Genomic DNA, 17390 nt, shown 5'->3' with positions numbered 1-17390 from the left:
CAGAAATCTTATATTGCCATTGACAGTTATACAGAAATGTAATACATTTAAGACGGCTTACCTGCATTTACCCCGTTCCATTTTAGTAAATTTTGCTGTTTATACAAGAGCTAATGGTTTCCACATTCAGCAAGCCAACTCGCATGGCTGTGTGCACAATCCAAGACACACAAGACATTGCAGACTTGCGATTGTGTTATCAAGGGGTAAGCTGCGATTTCAGGGGTACTTTATGACAAGTGCCTTGTGTTCTGCAAGAGCGGTGTCTCAAGAGACCAAATAAAGCTGTCACACTGCCTCCCGATACACTGGCAAAAGCATGAAAATTAACCTTTAATTCAATAAGCATCCACCAAAAAGACAGATCGGTTCACAGTTTCAGTTCACACAAAGAATGGACTGGAGGCAAATTTACAACTATGAAACATCAACTTAGTCGGATGGACCTTGGTTTACCGGCTATTAGAAGTTTTTACGCAGATCAAAGACTTCTATTGGATGCATTGCCATAACTTAGGTAACCTATTGTGTGCACTTAAAGCTCTGTAACGAATAATTCCGGGTTGGCTGCGGCCACAGAAAACGGTGCTTTCTACAGTGTTGGCAGGCAGGCAGCGGGTAACAGGTTCACAATGCGTCAGAAGGAGCCGCAGTGGCGAAACGCCACATTAAATTTTGACAATTTACAACTTTGTTGCCACTACAAAGCCACTTATAAAAGCCTTAGTTAAAGTTGAAGTATTTTTTAGGATAAAAAAAAAAGAAAAAAAAAAAAAAAGGCAGCACTACATATATACAGCTGGATAAACGGCAAATAGCAATTTTTTTGTTTTAAAACGTCTCACGGGGAACTTGATTGTCCCAAGGGAGCATTATCAGCTATCGATAAATATCCCGCTCCTCGCTATTGCAAATTGCCTCCACCGCTGAAAATTTGCCTCCGTTATGTGAAGGCTTATTTAATTCATAGGTTAATGCACCGACGTTTATAATACCTCTGCTTTGTAGCCTCATAGTAAATTATATCTCCTAGAAAATAATCTCAAAACGGCTAGCCAGCTGTATAAAAATACAGACCCTGACAGCGCTGGAAGGATAATGTACACCCGGCAGAGTACAGTACACGCAGAGCACAGCTTGTGCCACCGTTTTACTCGCCAGTATTGAATACTCCGTTGACTGTACAACTTTTATAAAAATAGGGCAATAATATTTGTTTTCCATTAACCTATGCAGATAGAACCTACAAATTGTATAGCCTGCTAAAAAGTGTAAAAAGAATATTAAATAAAATGAGTTTCTTATCCTAAAACACTGTAGACAATTTTTTTTTTTTAATCGTTTTCTTCTTTTATTCTTTTTGTGTCATTTTTTTATTTTTTTAGTATCCTGTTGTGTCCTTTTAGAAGTGGTCATTTTTATTTATTTTTTTCCTTTTAAGTCTTAGGAACAATTTAAATAAATCTAAAAAAAACAAAATAAAAAATAAGGTGTACGGGACTTGTATAATATCCCCCTGAAGGGGGGGGTGGGGGGGGGGGGGGGGACATTCACCTGTCAACCCGTGAAACTGAAAAGCTGAAAGTACAGGACAATTTCACGTCGAAGTGGGGGGAATCTTATGCTTCCCAAGCAAACAGACTTATTTACTCCCCCTATAGTGATGCCGGTTATTTCATTTTAAAACAGGGCCTTAGCGAGACCTATAGGCCTTCCCTAGTGCTATATATAATGCACTTCTCCTAACACAAGAGCTGCAGTAAAACAATTCCTTATATATAATTAAACTTTTGGTGCATGGGAGAAGTTCCCTTCGTGCACTTTGAAAATAAAAATATATAAATTCTTGTCCCATCCGATATTCCGCTGCCCACTGCGTTTGTTATGCGTTTGTTATTTAAAGCTTTTACGCAGTCGGAAGAGAATACGACAATTCTGGAACAAGCCCAGGAACAGCGGCACCAAACTGGTTCAATGTTCCAGCAAAACTGCTCTCTAGCCCACCCAGGACCAGGGGCGACAGAACGTGTACCTTGAATTTTTTTTCAAGTCTATAAAAGGTTCACCATTTACAGAGAACGTTACCTCTCCAAATTGAAATCAGGCATTTGTTTAAAAAAAATAAAAAATCATCAATTTTCTTTTTAAATTTAGCAGGGCACGAGACATTTAGGCTAAAAATTAAACCAGTTCCAAAATATAAATAAAAAAAAAATTCTAGTGTTAGCATAAAACTAAAGCTTGCCAAAAAACAAAACAAAAATAAAAATAGTTTGAGGAGAATAAAAACACAGATGAGGTGAAAGCTTTAACTGGTATACACACTGTTCACACCTATATTTCAAGTTTGGAAACGCATTATTTTCAAGCAGCCATACAAAAAAGTATTCATGAAGAATGCAGAATCTCTGGAAAAATTATGAAAACGTCCCTGCTACCAGTACGTATCTAAATACAAAACTGAACTACCGTATGGTTGCTTCTGTAGCGAGAGAAGTCCATTTTTAAAACAGATAAAATTCAGTCCCGTAGGTGTGAATGGTATGATCGACAGTCTTTAATTTGTAGTTGTTTAGGATCCTTAAGCATGCAAGCCTCGTAGAAGGGAGGGCCGCAAGGGCACCAGGGATGGACTGTAGTCATCCAGTTTAAGCCAGAGCTGGGAAAGCCTCGGGGTCATCTACGTCAGGAACAGAGACGCTTGACTAAAAGAAGAGAGAGAAGAGGTTACATGAGATTGGGTTATCATTAAAGAAGCTCATGAGTAATTTGTGGAGATCTTCATGACACACGCATAAAAGCACACACTGGTTTCACCAATGCTCACGTTCTCCTACATATAAATACACTTCATTACCTTGTCAGTTCTACCACCACGACTGGGCCTTCCGCCAGTTCCGCCGCTGCCACGTCCGCGGCCACCTCTTCCTCCACCACGTCCGCGTCCAGGGCGGCCAAGGTCTCCAAAATTGATCTCAAGTTGGGATGTGATGTCGTTTGCAGGCTTACGGAAGTGATGATCCAAACTTTCACACTCTGCTTGAACCTGAAATATATATATATAAAAAGATAATAAAACAAATATACAAGAGCATGCATATCACTAATGGGTACTTGTTAATTATAGGGGCAGCACATAAAGAACAGATTACATTATTTTAAAGGGAGATTAAGGAGCTGGTGCTCCCCCAGAGTCTCCCCCCCCCCCCCCCCACCATCCATCACTAATTGGGTGGAGGTTATTGCATAGACTAAATAACGCTCTATGTCCAGGGGTTCCAATACTCTACGAAATTGCACCAAACACACAAACAAACCCACAGCATGCAGGAAGAGTTCTGGTCACCCTTGGGCAGCGACAAATAGCTCCCTGCCAGCGAGCAGCAGCTGCGCTGTTAGGGAGCTACTCCTGAAGTACAAAAGCATCACTGCTGTGCGATGGTTTTGTACTTGTGTAACGGGGCAGGAACTGACATGCGGCATGCGGGTCGGGCTAGCCCTGTGCTGGGCGGGCGCCGCCGCCCCCCCCCACGCATGTCAGTTAGCCTGATCGTAGATGCGCTAACTTTAGCACATCTACGATCATCAGGTCTGAATTGGCCACAGTGTCTTGATTTGTGAGCCTTGTACACACACAAAAATAAAAGCTGCTGTGGAACTATACATCTCAGCACGCCCTGCCAAAGTTTAAATGACTAATACTGTGGCGTGGCATGCAGAGAGGTAGTTCTATAGCAGCTGGAGGGGGTTTAGTATGAAATACCTGCAATCAAAATCCCTATGCTGCTCTCCTGAATTAGGTAATCCGGTGCTGTTAATTTACTCATGTCGACTTTGACCTGTCGACATTGTAATTGCCCGTATTTTGACCTTGTATTTTAAATGTCGGTCAATGGTTGTCGGGATTTTGATTGTAGGTAAATTGACGGCATCCAGCTGGAGGGCCACAGGCTTCCTACCCCTGCAGTACATTAACGGCACCGGATTGCTGAATTCAGGGGACCAGTGTAGGACAATGCATGCACAGACCAGGGGTCTACAGATGGATAATTGCATCACTAGGACAACAGGAATTAGACATTTCCAAACTAAATTAGTAATGAATAAAAATGCAAGTAAAGCATCCAAAATGATTTTCTATTTCTTTTTATGATGTCGGTTCCATTCCTGCTTTCTGCAGTGCAATAAGGGATCTTCTAGATCACAGGTTCTCAAACTCGGTGCCCAGGACCCCACACAGTGCATGTTTTGCAGGTAACACAGCAGGTGCACTGTGTATTATTACTCACCAACACATTTTTAAAGGTGGACAGGAGGAGCTAACTATTTCACTTGTGATTCTGTGAGGAGACCTGCAAAACATGCACTGTGTGGGGTCCAGAGGACAGAGTTTGAGAACCTGCATTCTAGATAAACGAGCTGCACAATTTATCAGTGTGCATGATCTTTGATTGCTCTGGACGGGTATCTTGTGTTTTATAGTTAATATAAGAATTTCGGTGCAGGCGCAACGTCTTTGCGGGTATAGCAGCAGCAAGCCCAAAATGAGTGGAAATTCAAATAGCAGGGTAAAAACAAATCAGTGTGCAGTGGCGATTATTGCATATACCGACGTATTTACCATATACCGACGCCGCAGTAACCTGGAAGCCACGGGTGCTGCATACCGCACAACACTCACCAACAGCAGCTGGCACCAGTATTTTACACTTATTTGCTTAGAAGTTTGGGGCAGATGTATTAACCTGGAGAAGGCATAAGGAAGTGGTAAACCAGTGATATGTGCAAGGTGATAAATGCACCAGCCAATCAGCTCCAATATGTAAATTAACAGTTAGGAGCGGATTGGATGATGCGTTTATCACCTTGCACTTATCACTGGTTTATCACTTCCTTATGCCTTCTCCAGGTTAATACATCTGCCCCTTTTATTCTTGCCTGAAACCTAGCTAATGTGTAGAATATTGGAAATGAATACTAGACCCCCTTCTGTGCTTTTCAGACTTGTATGTATATCATCAGGCAAAACAGTCCGGCGATATACAGCGGCTCTCTGGGTATAAACAGTATCCCAGGCTGAGTTGCGTAGCCAATCACTGGCTTTTCAAATACAGGGGCAGATGTATTAAGCCTGGAGAAGTGATAAAGCAGTGATAAGTGCAAGGTGATAATGCACCAGCCAATCAGTTCCAATATGTACATTGACAGTTAGGAGCTGATTTGGCTGGTGCGTTATCACCTTCCACTTATCACTGATTTATCCCTTCTCCAGGCTTAATACATCTGCCCCACATAGTTTAAGTGAATATGCAAACAGTGCAGTGTTCTGATAAAGAGAACATTTAAGAAGTGATTGAACCAAAACCAGAGTATTTCTACTTCGGAACCTTATCTTTACCCCAGCTTGTTTACTCAGCAATAAGACTGAGTCATTGCTATTTATGTGATCTATTCCTGCATTTACAGGAAGCCCAAGCCATCCAACCACACATTTAAATAAGTAATTTTTTATGGGTTGATTTGGCAAAACCACATCTCTCCTGGCACCAGAATTAGGTACCAAGACACAACCATGTAAAAGGGAACCACAATGAGAATTTATACATCAAATGAGGGGGCAGATGTATTAAGCTGGAGAAGTGATAAGTGCAAGGTGATAACGCACCAGCCAATCAGCTCCCATATGTAAATTAACAGCAAGGAGCTGACTGGCCGGTGCGTTATTTATCACTGCTTTATAACTTCTCCAGGCTTAATACATCTGCCCCAAAGTGTGGTATTTTCATATAAACTTCTCATAGTAATTTTTTCTTTTATTAAATATCCTGTCCCTGATAAACAGGTTATTGAAGATTATTTCAGCTATATTAGTGTGGGGAAAACATTACATCTTCACAACAGCCCTCTATAGAAGAGCACATTTACAGCTAGAGAAGCGTTCATGTCCAAAGTGCTCCATCCAGACTGTAGTGAATGGAGAGGGCTCATACAACACCCTACGCTCCAAATGCAGTGTCCTCAGCGCTTAATCCAGCGACACAGGAAGAGCCGTCCCCATTCGCTATATTGCGTCCGTGCAGAGCAACATGGCCACAATCAGCGTTAGCGCTTCTTCCAGCAGGAGAGGTCACTTAATGTAACGGACCTGTCCGAAACCGCTCTACATGTGAACCATTCTACATTGGAATGTGGGAAATTAGATTTATATTTCATATATGTCAATGCAAATTTCCAGATCACAGGTAGCTATATAAAGCTGGGCACACACTATACAATTATCTGGCAGACTGGTTAAATTACCGTTTAACCAATAAGCATGAACAATAGTTTGTTTGTTTTTCAGTGTTTGGGAGCAAATGGTTGATGGTCATTTGCTCTCCTCCATTACCGGATTTTCATTCAATCCAGCCAGATCTGGCAGATAATCTGCCAGGTAATTAAGGTGTATGCCCAGAAGCAACGTTAATACATGATTTTCTTCCTACCAAAAAGCTACTGAAGAACTATTAATTTTATGTCACAATCTGTTTTTAGTGGAGGGGGCTGACTCAGGTGCAGGCATACTAGATGAGGAAATACATTAAGGCCTGCAGTACACTTGCAACTTTTTTATCTCCGAAATATGATCAGATTAAGCTTTTAAAAGACACTGCAATACTTCGTGCAATTAAGCTTTATCAAATCTCATTACACACTATTTTTCTATTTTGCAAACTGCACTAAAGCCATTACCCATCCACTTTGCATGACAGTAAGGAGGATGGCAAGCCCCAGGGGAATCCTCGGAGCAGGAAACCCTGTGCATCTGCCTCTGTGCCCCCCTTAATTTGCCTCCCCCCCCGGTGTACAAAAGACTGATCTGGAAAAACAACAGGCTTCTGCAGTGCCTGTACATGTGTAGTTGGTCATTTAATAATCTCTACCTGTATAGATCACCCTGCTGCAAAATGGGCAACACACACATATAAGCAGATAGAGCGACTGAAACATCGCTCATGTAGTTTAGCCCAATAAAACCGTTAGAGGACATCCAATCAGGTTGTGCGCTGAGGGAGGGAACGCCGGAGCGAGTACTACTGTTGGTTTTAGATTGCACTGATCAGCAGCAATGAGATTTGCAAGTTTCAGTTGTTGTAAAAATGTAAACAGTTGTGCCTCAGGGTCTAGCCTGACCTTTTCATTGATGTTCTAAAGAAAAGAAAAAAAGAAAAAGAAAAGAAACAAAAAGTTACAAAAAGAAAAAAACGGAACACAAAAAATCCCAAAAACTTTAAAATGTTAATAAAATTGGAACCTGTCACCGGCTTCTGTGCATTATGTTGTAAGCAAAACAAGGGTACCACTACCAAAGAAAGCTCTTCGGTCCGCGAGAGCATGTTGTTCCAGATCCAACCCACGCAGCCGGAGAGGAGTATAGCAGGGGGCGGGGACTGTGACATCACGCTGCTCACGGCCTGGCTTTCTCTATACTTTTAGCATCTGCTGCTGTGAGGGACGGTGGAAGGATATCTGGGAGAGCCAGGCTCACTGGCCCCCAGGAACCCTGTGCTTTGCTTGCTGTATAATGCACAGATGCTGTAACTAGTGACCGGTCGTTTAAATTACACATTTGGATTGTAAATAAACAGAAATACATTTTACGCTAAATAACATTGTTCAAATATTCATGGGTAGAATCAATAACAAGGGAATTAAATTTAATGTTTTGCTAGTATTTTCTAAACAAAAAAATTAAAAAAGGAAAATTAAAAATAAAATAAAATGAGGGACGGGTTACGTTTTAGGGGGAAAACGACAACAAAACCCATTAATAATGAAAAAAAAAATATATAAAAAAAACTCATGCTACTGGTTTGGTATATGAACGCAACTGGTGTACACAAAAAGCTAATTTGGGTTTTAGTCTGAACACATGAAAGGATTAGACTTGTACACCTTCAAACCAACCGAGGCACCACTATATCATCCCTCTTGCTGACCTACAGCATTGCATTGCAGTACAGTACACAGCACATCCAAAGTAGAGAGAACGTATCGTGGATAAGGTCCCAATGAAAAGACTACACGGCTATATAGGATGGAGAGCAGAAGACATTCAAGTTACCTCTTCACTCTTCGACTTGTGCAGGACGAAACCTTTCTTCCACTGGCCGTCGGCGCCTTCGTTTGGTTTCCGGATGTTGAATTCAACTTTTGCGCGCTCTTTGTCCTGCATAGCCTTCCATTCATCCAGCGTCATTTCCTTAGGTCCCTCTTCCTTGACCTCCTCTGACTCGTTTTCCCTGCAACAAAAAAAAAAGTTACATCACAGCGAAGCCTACAACTGTGTACCCATAGAGCAGACACATGGGTGCACTCTACACTCACTAGATGGCAAATGCAGGTGAAGGAAATCTGAGGTACTAACACATAACCCTGCACAGTCAATATTATGTCAAGCGGTATGGAGCCGCGATTCTTCATCGTCTTACACCAGCAAGTGAGACGTTTCAATTGCTGCCCGGGAGAGGCCAACAGCCACTTACGCCAATGGAAACCAAACAAACCCAAGAACACTTATTTTTAAATGCCCTGGTTAGAGTCATGTGTCAAATGTCCTGACTAACTCATCCAGCGCCAACCCCTGTACCTAGAAATATGAAATTCGGGGAGTATATTCATTCCATGACGCAAGCACCCACTAAGCAGGTATTTTCAAAATTTGACCCCCAAGGGGGTTAAAAGGGGTAAATTGGTTCCTCCTCCAGTGCAATGTACTGATTGACTGACTTAACACCCAGGTCAAACCCCTGGACTTAGAAATTGGAAATTCGGGGAGTATATGCCTTCAATGACATATGCACCACGAAAGTGGTCAGTTCTGCGCTTTAAAAAGTACTTCTAGAATCACAAAAAACAACAACTTTCCTCTCTGTATACAAAGCATCACCAGGGAACAGATATAAAGAAAAGGAAGCAACGTCGTCAATGTTTCATCAGTTCACACGGAGGGAAATTCTCAGGCTCTGACGGCGGTGGGGCGTGAGGAGCAGATCTGGAGCATGCATATTGGGCCAAAGCTGAGCGCACACTAACAGTGGCCTATGTACTGCACTGTGCGTTATATCACTGCCACTCACTTGTTCTCAGAATCAGCAGGCGGTTGCTCTTCGGTCTCGGGTGTCTCCTCGGTGGCGGTTGACTGGTCCAATTCGCTGAAAAACACACAATCAGCAAACATTGCAGCTGGTGATCTAGAACTTGCGCTCACATCACTGTCTATTGCCGGACTAGATTTCAGTCTAAGATCAGCATATTCTCTCTCTCTGTAGTTGACAGTTAATAATATGGCCTGGAATGACAGTGAGAATTATATCCTTCTATGTCCAATCCCAAGTGACTCCTAGCAGTAAAGATCAGGGTCAGATGGTAAATGAAAAACTGGAGAACCATACACACGTCCCACCAACAGGTGCACCCAGCAGAGCGAACACTACTCCCCCCCCACATGCCAGACACACGTGTAGTAGTCCATACCCCTAAACGTAGCTCTGACAGTTAAATCACTCCCCAAAACATGAGAAACAGACAAATTTGAAGATATTGGGGAGGATCCAATTAGGCCCGAATATTTTTGGGGAGTGGAATGTATTTTTTCCAATTTTTGGTTTCCATTTTCACTATCAACAAAAAATAAATAAATTGCATACTTATTGTAGATTTGGTTTTGACAAAATCCCGCCAAGTGATGGCATCGGGGTTAATCGGATAGTCCCAGGTGCGGTAATTAGCCGTGGTAAATAGGATAACTCCCATGATATGTTCAGACCCAGTAGCAATGCCTAAAGCTGGCCATACACCTATCTGACCTTCCATCCATCCAGCTAGTTGGAACAAAAATCTGGTCATGTATGGGAGCAAATAACAATGGACCATTTGCTCCCAAACACTACAAAACAGACAAAGTCACTCGGAGATAATGACAAATACAAAGAAACCTCAGAGTGCAGCCAACAAGTGCACAGAACATGCAGCAATAGTGATGTACCTGTACTTACACACCGCACAGGCAGTCATGCAACACAACGGATGTCACCAACAAGGCAGTCCAGAGTTCATGAGGCCTGACACATTCATTAAGCACTGGATCTTTGTACGATGTTACCCCGGGCAGACCATGCAAACACGGAGGCTTGTAATGAGTACCAGCAGCCTATGAATTTATTAAGATCCAGTAAATCACAGGAGGCACGAAGTACTGTAAGCCTCATGCCTGAGGGATCTCCATAGCACTTAGTAATTGATAAGGTCCATGATAATTATAACCCGTATTACAAGGTTATTCAACATGTGGCCCTGCAGCTGATGTAGAACTATGCATGACAGCATGCCCAGCCAGTTTCTGCATTCCCAAATAGCAAAAACGAGCAAAAGGGCATGCTGGTATCTGTAGTTCCACAACAGCTGTAGGACTGCATGTGGAGTACCCTGCTTTATTGGGTCTATGTCTATGTAAACACATTGTTTAATTACGCCACATAAAAGTACAAAATGTACCATTAACCAGACGCTAGCGAGACAGAACTGAATACAGTTTAACGGTTCTTAAGAGAAACTGAAACAAAACCTTTATGAAAGGTCCAACCAACCTCAGCTCATCCTTAACAGTGCCCCAGTTGTGTGATCCGCTGCCGCCCCTCTTGTCCTCATGCTTCGGCCCACTGAAATGTGAAGAACTAACCAAAATGAGTTTTATGGTCAGTGGGGGTGTAAGGTCGATCGGGAGAAATACATAAAATACAGAGCGCGCCAAACTCGACTTACACTCTGTCACTGCCGCTGTGTCTGTCAAATTCACGTTTGCCACGAGAGTCAAAACCATCTCCTCTGCCCAGTCCGCGTCCACGGCCGCCACGTCCACCCCGGCCGCCTGGGCCACCGCGACCACGGATTGGCCTGTCAATGATGGGTCTGGGCATAAAGGAATTCAAAATTAAAGTGAAGCGGGTGTGTTCCCGAGAGCACGCATGGAAATATTACATGGCTACAGGATGAAAACAATTCCCAAACGATGAAGTGATACTATGGGCCGCACGCAATGCAGATTCAAGCAGTGGAGCAATTTTTTTGCAACTGTGCAAAAATTTATGAAGCGTGTATGCACAAAGGTCCTGTAGCATTCAAGATGGACGGTATCAGAAATGACATGGAAACATGATGGCAGTCCCTGAGCGATGGCTTCTGATGCACGCAAAAATGGTCCAGTGAGAAAGTCGATGCAAATGGCTGCATTCACAGGCACACAGAAAATGCACCTGCAAGGTTTCATGGTGCGACCATTGGTAGCGTATAAAGAAACACCTATCGGTATTATATCACATGATTAGAAATGAGGGGAGGAGCTTGTATTTGCATTTACCTGTCCACGGAAAATTCTCCTGCTTCACCTTTTTCTTCGGCTGGTTTCTCGAAACGCCTCTCGCGAGGAGGCCGTCTGTCCGATTGCCGTCTGTCGATAGGCTTCCCTTCACCCTGCGGGGCCTGCGTTGGAGGCTGCTGCTGTTGTTGCTGCTGAGGTGGTTGGGGTGGCTGCTGCTGATCTGGTCTCCTGCCAACCCTCCTGATCCCTGTCACACACACAGGCACAACAAGATGCATGTCAACAAGTGATGTCAATGGCACATCAACCTTGGCAGGCCGCAGACAAATGTACATACTGTGCGCCTCCCTAACACGCAACGCCAGACGTGTCGTTCCACAATGGCATTCAACGACCGTAAGATAAAATGCCACTATGATATCAACAGATTCAGTATGATTTATCGGTGGGCGGGATGCCGGCTGTCCATATCCTGACATCGCTATCCCGCCCGACAGAATGCCGGAAGCGAGGCGAGCGCAAAGAGTCCCCTTGCAGGCTTGCTGCGCTCACAACGCTGCACGCTTCCTGCGCTCGCCACAGGATTTATTCCCACTCTATGGGTTTGTGGATTCCAGCGGGCGGTATTATCGGCTGTCAGAATCCCGACACCCGGAAAACTGAACGTATCCCATATCAGCTTGGGTAAACAGATTAGCTTTACGCTCTTTCACGACAATATTTTAACAAACATGCGTAAAAAGATGCGCTTACTCCCCTCTTTAACATAAAACGTGAATTAACGGATGAAAACTACAGCACATTTTACGTGTTGACATAACTAAATGTTGACGTGCAATGCAGCGAGTGTAAACAGAAGAGGCATAAACGAGCCCTTCGGGACAGAACCTCACCGGTGACAGCTACCAAAGGAGATGCACGAAAAACAGGACTGGCTTTATTTTTACCAGTTAAATCTGATTTACCTGCAGGCAAAACTAGAGGTGGTCACGTGCATGGGGTGGGGGGGCGCTTGCGTTTATCAGAACATTTTATAGGAACCATTAAAAAGATGGAAAGTAGCTACCACAGGGAACACAAAAACAAAACCACAAAAAAAAAAAAAAAAAAAAACAATTCCTTTAGTTGCACCGAACTGATAGAAAGACTTTAGCATTGTGCGACAGTAACATTTTTACCTTGTGTTTCCTGACATTTTATGCAGTGTGACAGGGTCAGCTAATTATCCCCAACTCCTAGATCTGACACAGCAAATACAGCTGTATATGGACTGTAAGCTCCTCCCGTGTGTGTGTGTGTTTGGGAGAAGGATTACAAACTGCTTTGGACGATACACAAACACACTACGCTTACAGAGTAAGGTCACCATGCACTGCAAGGGCTTCTGGGTAATAAGAAGCCAATCATGATTGACAGCACACCCTGGGCTCTGGCGGCCGCCCGAGAATAGCCACTTGGTACCACTACTGCTTATTCGGCTCTGGCAACAGCTGCTGAAACCCCCAAAGTAGTGCAAATAAAGATTAACCATTCCACGCCCATTATAACTTGTGCAACAACCTTCGCACAGAAACAGCACGCCCCCAGCTCCCATGTGCAACAAAGTCACTAACACCCTCCCGTGCATCGTGCACACAGCTCACAATTACTCTCCCAAAAAAAAAAAAAAAACTTTTATATCTGGGTGCGGCTGCAAAATGTAGCTGACTATGTATATTAGACGCGCTGCACCGTGAACAATGACACCCACACCCACCAGTGACAGGGGCTTCGGTTTTGTTTTAGACGCTGGGAAGAGCCAAGGTAATTAAGAGGTGAGGGAGATAAACATCAGGTGCAGAACTTAATCCCTGTAACAGGTGGACGCTCCGCAGCCCGCACACTCCTGGCCCGGTAACCAAGTCACACAGGCTGCAAGTAAACGCAGCAGGTATCAGGCCTTATACCAGACACACAAAATGACAGTACTGAGCACTAATGTGCGCCGCCAGACATCACTGCGACGCAGTGCTGCGCTCACTACCAGCTAATACTGTGGACGGTCTTTGCACGTTTCCCCCGTGCAAAGACTGCAGAGCGCAGCTGCTGGCGGGCAGAGTGTCACTAGCGATTGTACACCACGAGCACCTGTCCTCTGGCAAGTGCAGCAGGACTGCAAGTCTCAGCATGCCTCCTGCCAAGGCAGAGCCCGCTGGGCCTTGCAGCACACACACAGCACGTGCAGGAGGAAACAGTTCTGCAACAATGTAACAATGCTGTGCAGCAGCAATGGTTACAGGGCTGCAGGAGGCATCCCCGGGCCCCCACCCCCGTCTGTCCCCACGTGGTGAGCGGCCCATCTCCCGCCACAGGCCGTGTACTCCACCCTCCCCACGTGCGGGATCTCCCCTCACCCTCCTCCCCCCCTCTAAGGGGGGACAGCGGCGGCGCCGGATCCGATCACCGGGCGGGGCTGCTGCTGGGCCCGGGAGGAGGGTGACAGGTGACAGGGCCCCTGTAGGACGGGATATATATGCGGGTGAAGGGCCAGGTGGCGGGCCCCTGCAGGACTGGATGTATGCGAGGCCTCTAGCAGGACTGGGTGTGTGGGGAGCCGGGGCCCCTGCAGGACTGGGCTGTATACAGGCGGTGGGAGGCCCTGCAGGACTGGGCTGTACACAGGCGGCGGTGGGGGGCCCTGCAGGACTGGGCTGTACACAGGCGGTGGGGGGCCCTGCAGGACTGGGCTGTACACAGGCGGTGGGGGGCCCTGCAGGACTGGGCTGTATACAGGGGGAGGGGGCCCGGAGGCATGGGGGAGGGGGATGCGATATTTATGTGTGTATATCCCAACGGGGGTAACGCAGGGCCCCTGACGCACTCTCTCCCGCACACACGCACCCGGGCCCCCGGCGCGCTCTGTGGCCCCCCTCAGCAGCTCACCTTCCTTCTTGAGGGCCACGGGTGGCGGCGCGTCCTCCTTCTTGTCGGGCAGCGGGTACTTGCGGTCCTTCTGGGATTCCTTCTTAGGCTGCTTGGCGGCCTGGGCCGCCGTCTTGGCTGCGCTCTGGCCCGGTCCCCCCGGTCCCTCCTTCTTCTTGTTCTCGGCTGCCTTCAGCACCTCGAACGGGTCGGATTCGTCGTCGAATAGCTGGTCGAAACGATTCGTGACGACGCAGCCGAAGCCTTCCTGCAAGTGTCCGGGCATGATGGCCCCGTTCCAGGCGGATGTCCTCCGATTCTACGAGGCCGGGAGCGCGGAGCTCGGTGCTGGCTGGTGGCCGTAAGATGGCTGGGAAAGAGGCTGGCTTCTCTTCCGGCGCGATAGACATCCGGGAGCTCGCGGCGCGGGGCATGCCGGGAAGTGTAGGCTGAGGGAGCGGGGCGCCAGGCGCTCAGGGGGGGCGGGGGACTACGAGTCCCGGCATGCCCCGCGCCCGCATTGTGTCCCCTCAGCCTGTGCCACTGCCGCCGCTCTCCCTGCGCTGCCCCTGACTGTCACTGACACCCTCAGCAGCAGCACGCGTTATATATACATATAATATACAGTATATACACCAGCAGCACGCGTTATATATATCATATACAGTATATACACCAGCAGCACGCGTTATATATATATTATACAGTGTATACACCAGCAGCACGCATATATATATATATATATATATATATATATATACACACAGTGTATACACCAGCAGCATGCGTTATATATATCATATACAGTATATACACCAGCAGCACGCGTTATATATATATTATACAGTGTATACACCAGCAGCACGCGTTATATATATCATATACAGTATATACACCAGCAGCACGCGTTATATATATATATTATACAGTGTATACACCAGCAGCACGCATATATATATATCATATACAGTGTATACACCAGCAGCATGCGTTATATATATCATATACAGTATATACACCAGCAGCACGTGTTATATATATCATATACAGTATATACACCAGCAGCCCGCGTTATATATATCATATACAGTATATACACCAGCAGCACGCGTTATATATATCATATACAGCAGAGGTTCTCAAACTCGGTCCTCGAGGGCCCACACAGTACATGTTTTGCAGGTCTCCTCACAGAATCGCAAGTGAAATAATTAGCTCCACCTGTGGACCTTTTAAAATATCAGTGAGTAATTAATACACCTGTGCACCTGCTGGGTGACCTGCAAAACATGCACTGTGTGGGCTCCCGAGGACCGAGTTTGAGAACCTCTGATATACAGTATATACACCAGCAGCACGCGTTATATATATATATATATATATATATATTATACAGTGTATACACCAGCAGGACGCATATATATATCATATACAGTGTATACACCAGCAGCATGCGTTATATATATCATATACAGTATATACACCAGCAGCACGCGTTATATATATATATATATATATATATATATTATACAGTGCACAGGTTCTCAAACTCGGTCCTCAGGACCCCACACAGTGCTTGTTTTGCAGGTCTCCTCACAGATCACAAGTGAAATAATTAGCTCCACCTGTGGATCTTTTAAAATGTATCAGTGAGTAATTAATACACCTGTGCACCTGCTGGGTTACCTGCAAAACATGCACTGTGTGGGGTCCTGAGGACCGAGTTTGAGAACCACTGATACAGTGTATACACCAGCAGCACGCTTTATCAGGGCCGGCTCCAGGCCTACTAGTACCCTGAGCGAGAACATGTAAAAGCGCCCCCCCCCCCCCATGTGCGCGCTCCAGGAAAAGTGGGTGTGGCCTCTGGAAAAGAGGGCATGGCCTCATAACTTTATACTATTAGACTATAAATAAATATATTTTCACACCCCCTCTACGCACACAATTAGCAGCCTTACACATAACAGCCACAGTAGTGTTCCTTACACACAATGTCTCCAGTGTAGTGCCAGATACACATAATGTGCAGTGCCAGATAGACATAATATACCCCCTGCAGTGCCAGCTACACACGACATGCCCCGCAGCAGTGCCAGATAGACATGACATGCCCCCCAGCAGTGCGAGCTACACACAATATACCCCCCAGCAGTGCCAGATAGACATGACATGCCCCCCAGCAGTGCCAGCTACACACAATATACCCCCCAGCAGTGCCAGATAGACATGACATGCCTCCCAGCAGTGCCAGCTACACACAATATACCCCCCAGCAGTGCCAGCTACACATGATAGTGTTCACTTTTTAGGACAGCGTGCTGATCACAGGGAGGGCACATTTTTAAGTTAGGAGGGCAAAATGATGTACATACTGTAATGCTTGGTGCTCATCTACCTACATGGTAAAGCATGGACAGCTAAAATTTAGGGGCGTTACTTCGTGGGAAAGGTGCGTGGCCACATAATAGTGGCAATTCGCATTACACCACACAGTAGTGCAGTTAATACACACTGCACCAGGTAGAACCTCCTAGACACTTTGCGCCAGGCAGAGCACGTTAGACACTTAGCGCCAGGCAGAGCACGTTAGACACTTTGCGCCAGGCAGAGCACGTTAGACACTTAGCGCCAGGCAGAGCACGTTAGACACTTTGCGCCAGGCAGAGCACGTTAGACACTTTGCGCCAGGCAGAGCACTGAGACTCATTGCCTAGCCACAGACGCCTAGCGGGAACACTACATGATATGCTCCCCAGCCGTGCCAGCTACACATGACATGCCCCCCAGCAGTGCCAGCTACACATGACATGCCCCCCAGCCGTGCCAGATACAGAAATGCCCCCTCAGTGCCAGATACGTCCCCACAGTTCCAGATAAATGCCCCCACAGTGCCAGATAAATGCCCCCCCCAGTGCCAGATAAATGCCCCCACAGTGCCAGATACATAAACGGCCCCACAGTGCCAGATACAGAAATGCCCCTACAGTGCCAGATACAGAAATGCCCCCACAGTGCCAAATATGCCCCCACAGTGCCAAATATGCCCCCACAGTGCCAGATACATAAATGCCCCCACAGTTCCAGATATGCCCCCACAGTGCCAGATACATAAATGCCCCCACAGTGC

General features: G+C 45.8%; 1 protein-coding gene across 2 annotated transcripts; it reads right to left on the bottom strand.

The window, feature by feature from the left end:
- Positions 1-304: 304 nt before the first annotated feature.
- SERBP1 (SERPINE1 mRNA binding protein 1) lies at positions 305-14661 on the bottom strand. 2 transcript variants are annotated; one of them, XM_063939135.1, is made up of 9 exons: positions 14282-14661; positions 11399-11606; positions 10804-10950; positions 10629-10700; positions 9120-9194; positions 8105-8282; positions 7174-7188; positions 2858-3046; positions 305-2705 (listed from the first exon to the last, which is right to left on the bottom strand). In XM_063939135.1, the coding sequence occupies exons 1-9, from the start codon at positions 14544-14546 to the stop codon at positions 2649-2651; spliced, it is 1206 nt and encodes a 401-aa protein (XP_063795205.1). In that variant the 5' UTR covers positions 14547-14661; the 3' UTR covers positions 305-2648. The 2 variants fall into 2 exon arrangements, with proteins under 2 accessions (XP_063795205.1, XP_063795204.1); XM_063939134.1 differs by having other exon boundaries at positions 10629-10715; positions 14282-14660.
- Positions 14662-17390: the final 2729 nt, after the last annotated feature.

The sequence above is a fragment of the Pseudophryne corroboree genome, chromosome 9 (genome assembly GCF_028390025.1).
Source record: "Pseudophryne corroboree isolate aPseCor3 chromosome 9, aPseCor3.hap2, whole genome shotgun sequence".
Taxonomy (NCBI): Eukaryota; Metazoa; Chordata; class Amphibia; order Anura; family Myobatrachidae; genus Pseudophryne; species Pseudophryne corroboree.
This window is presented reverse-complemented; position numbering and strand designations above follow the sequence as displayed.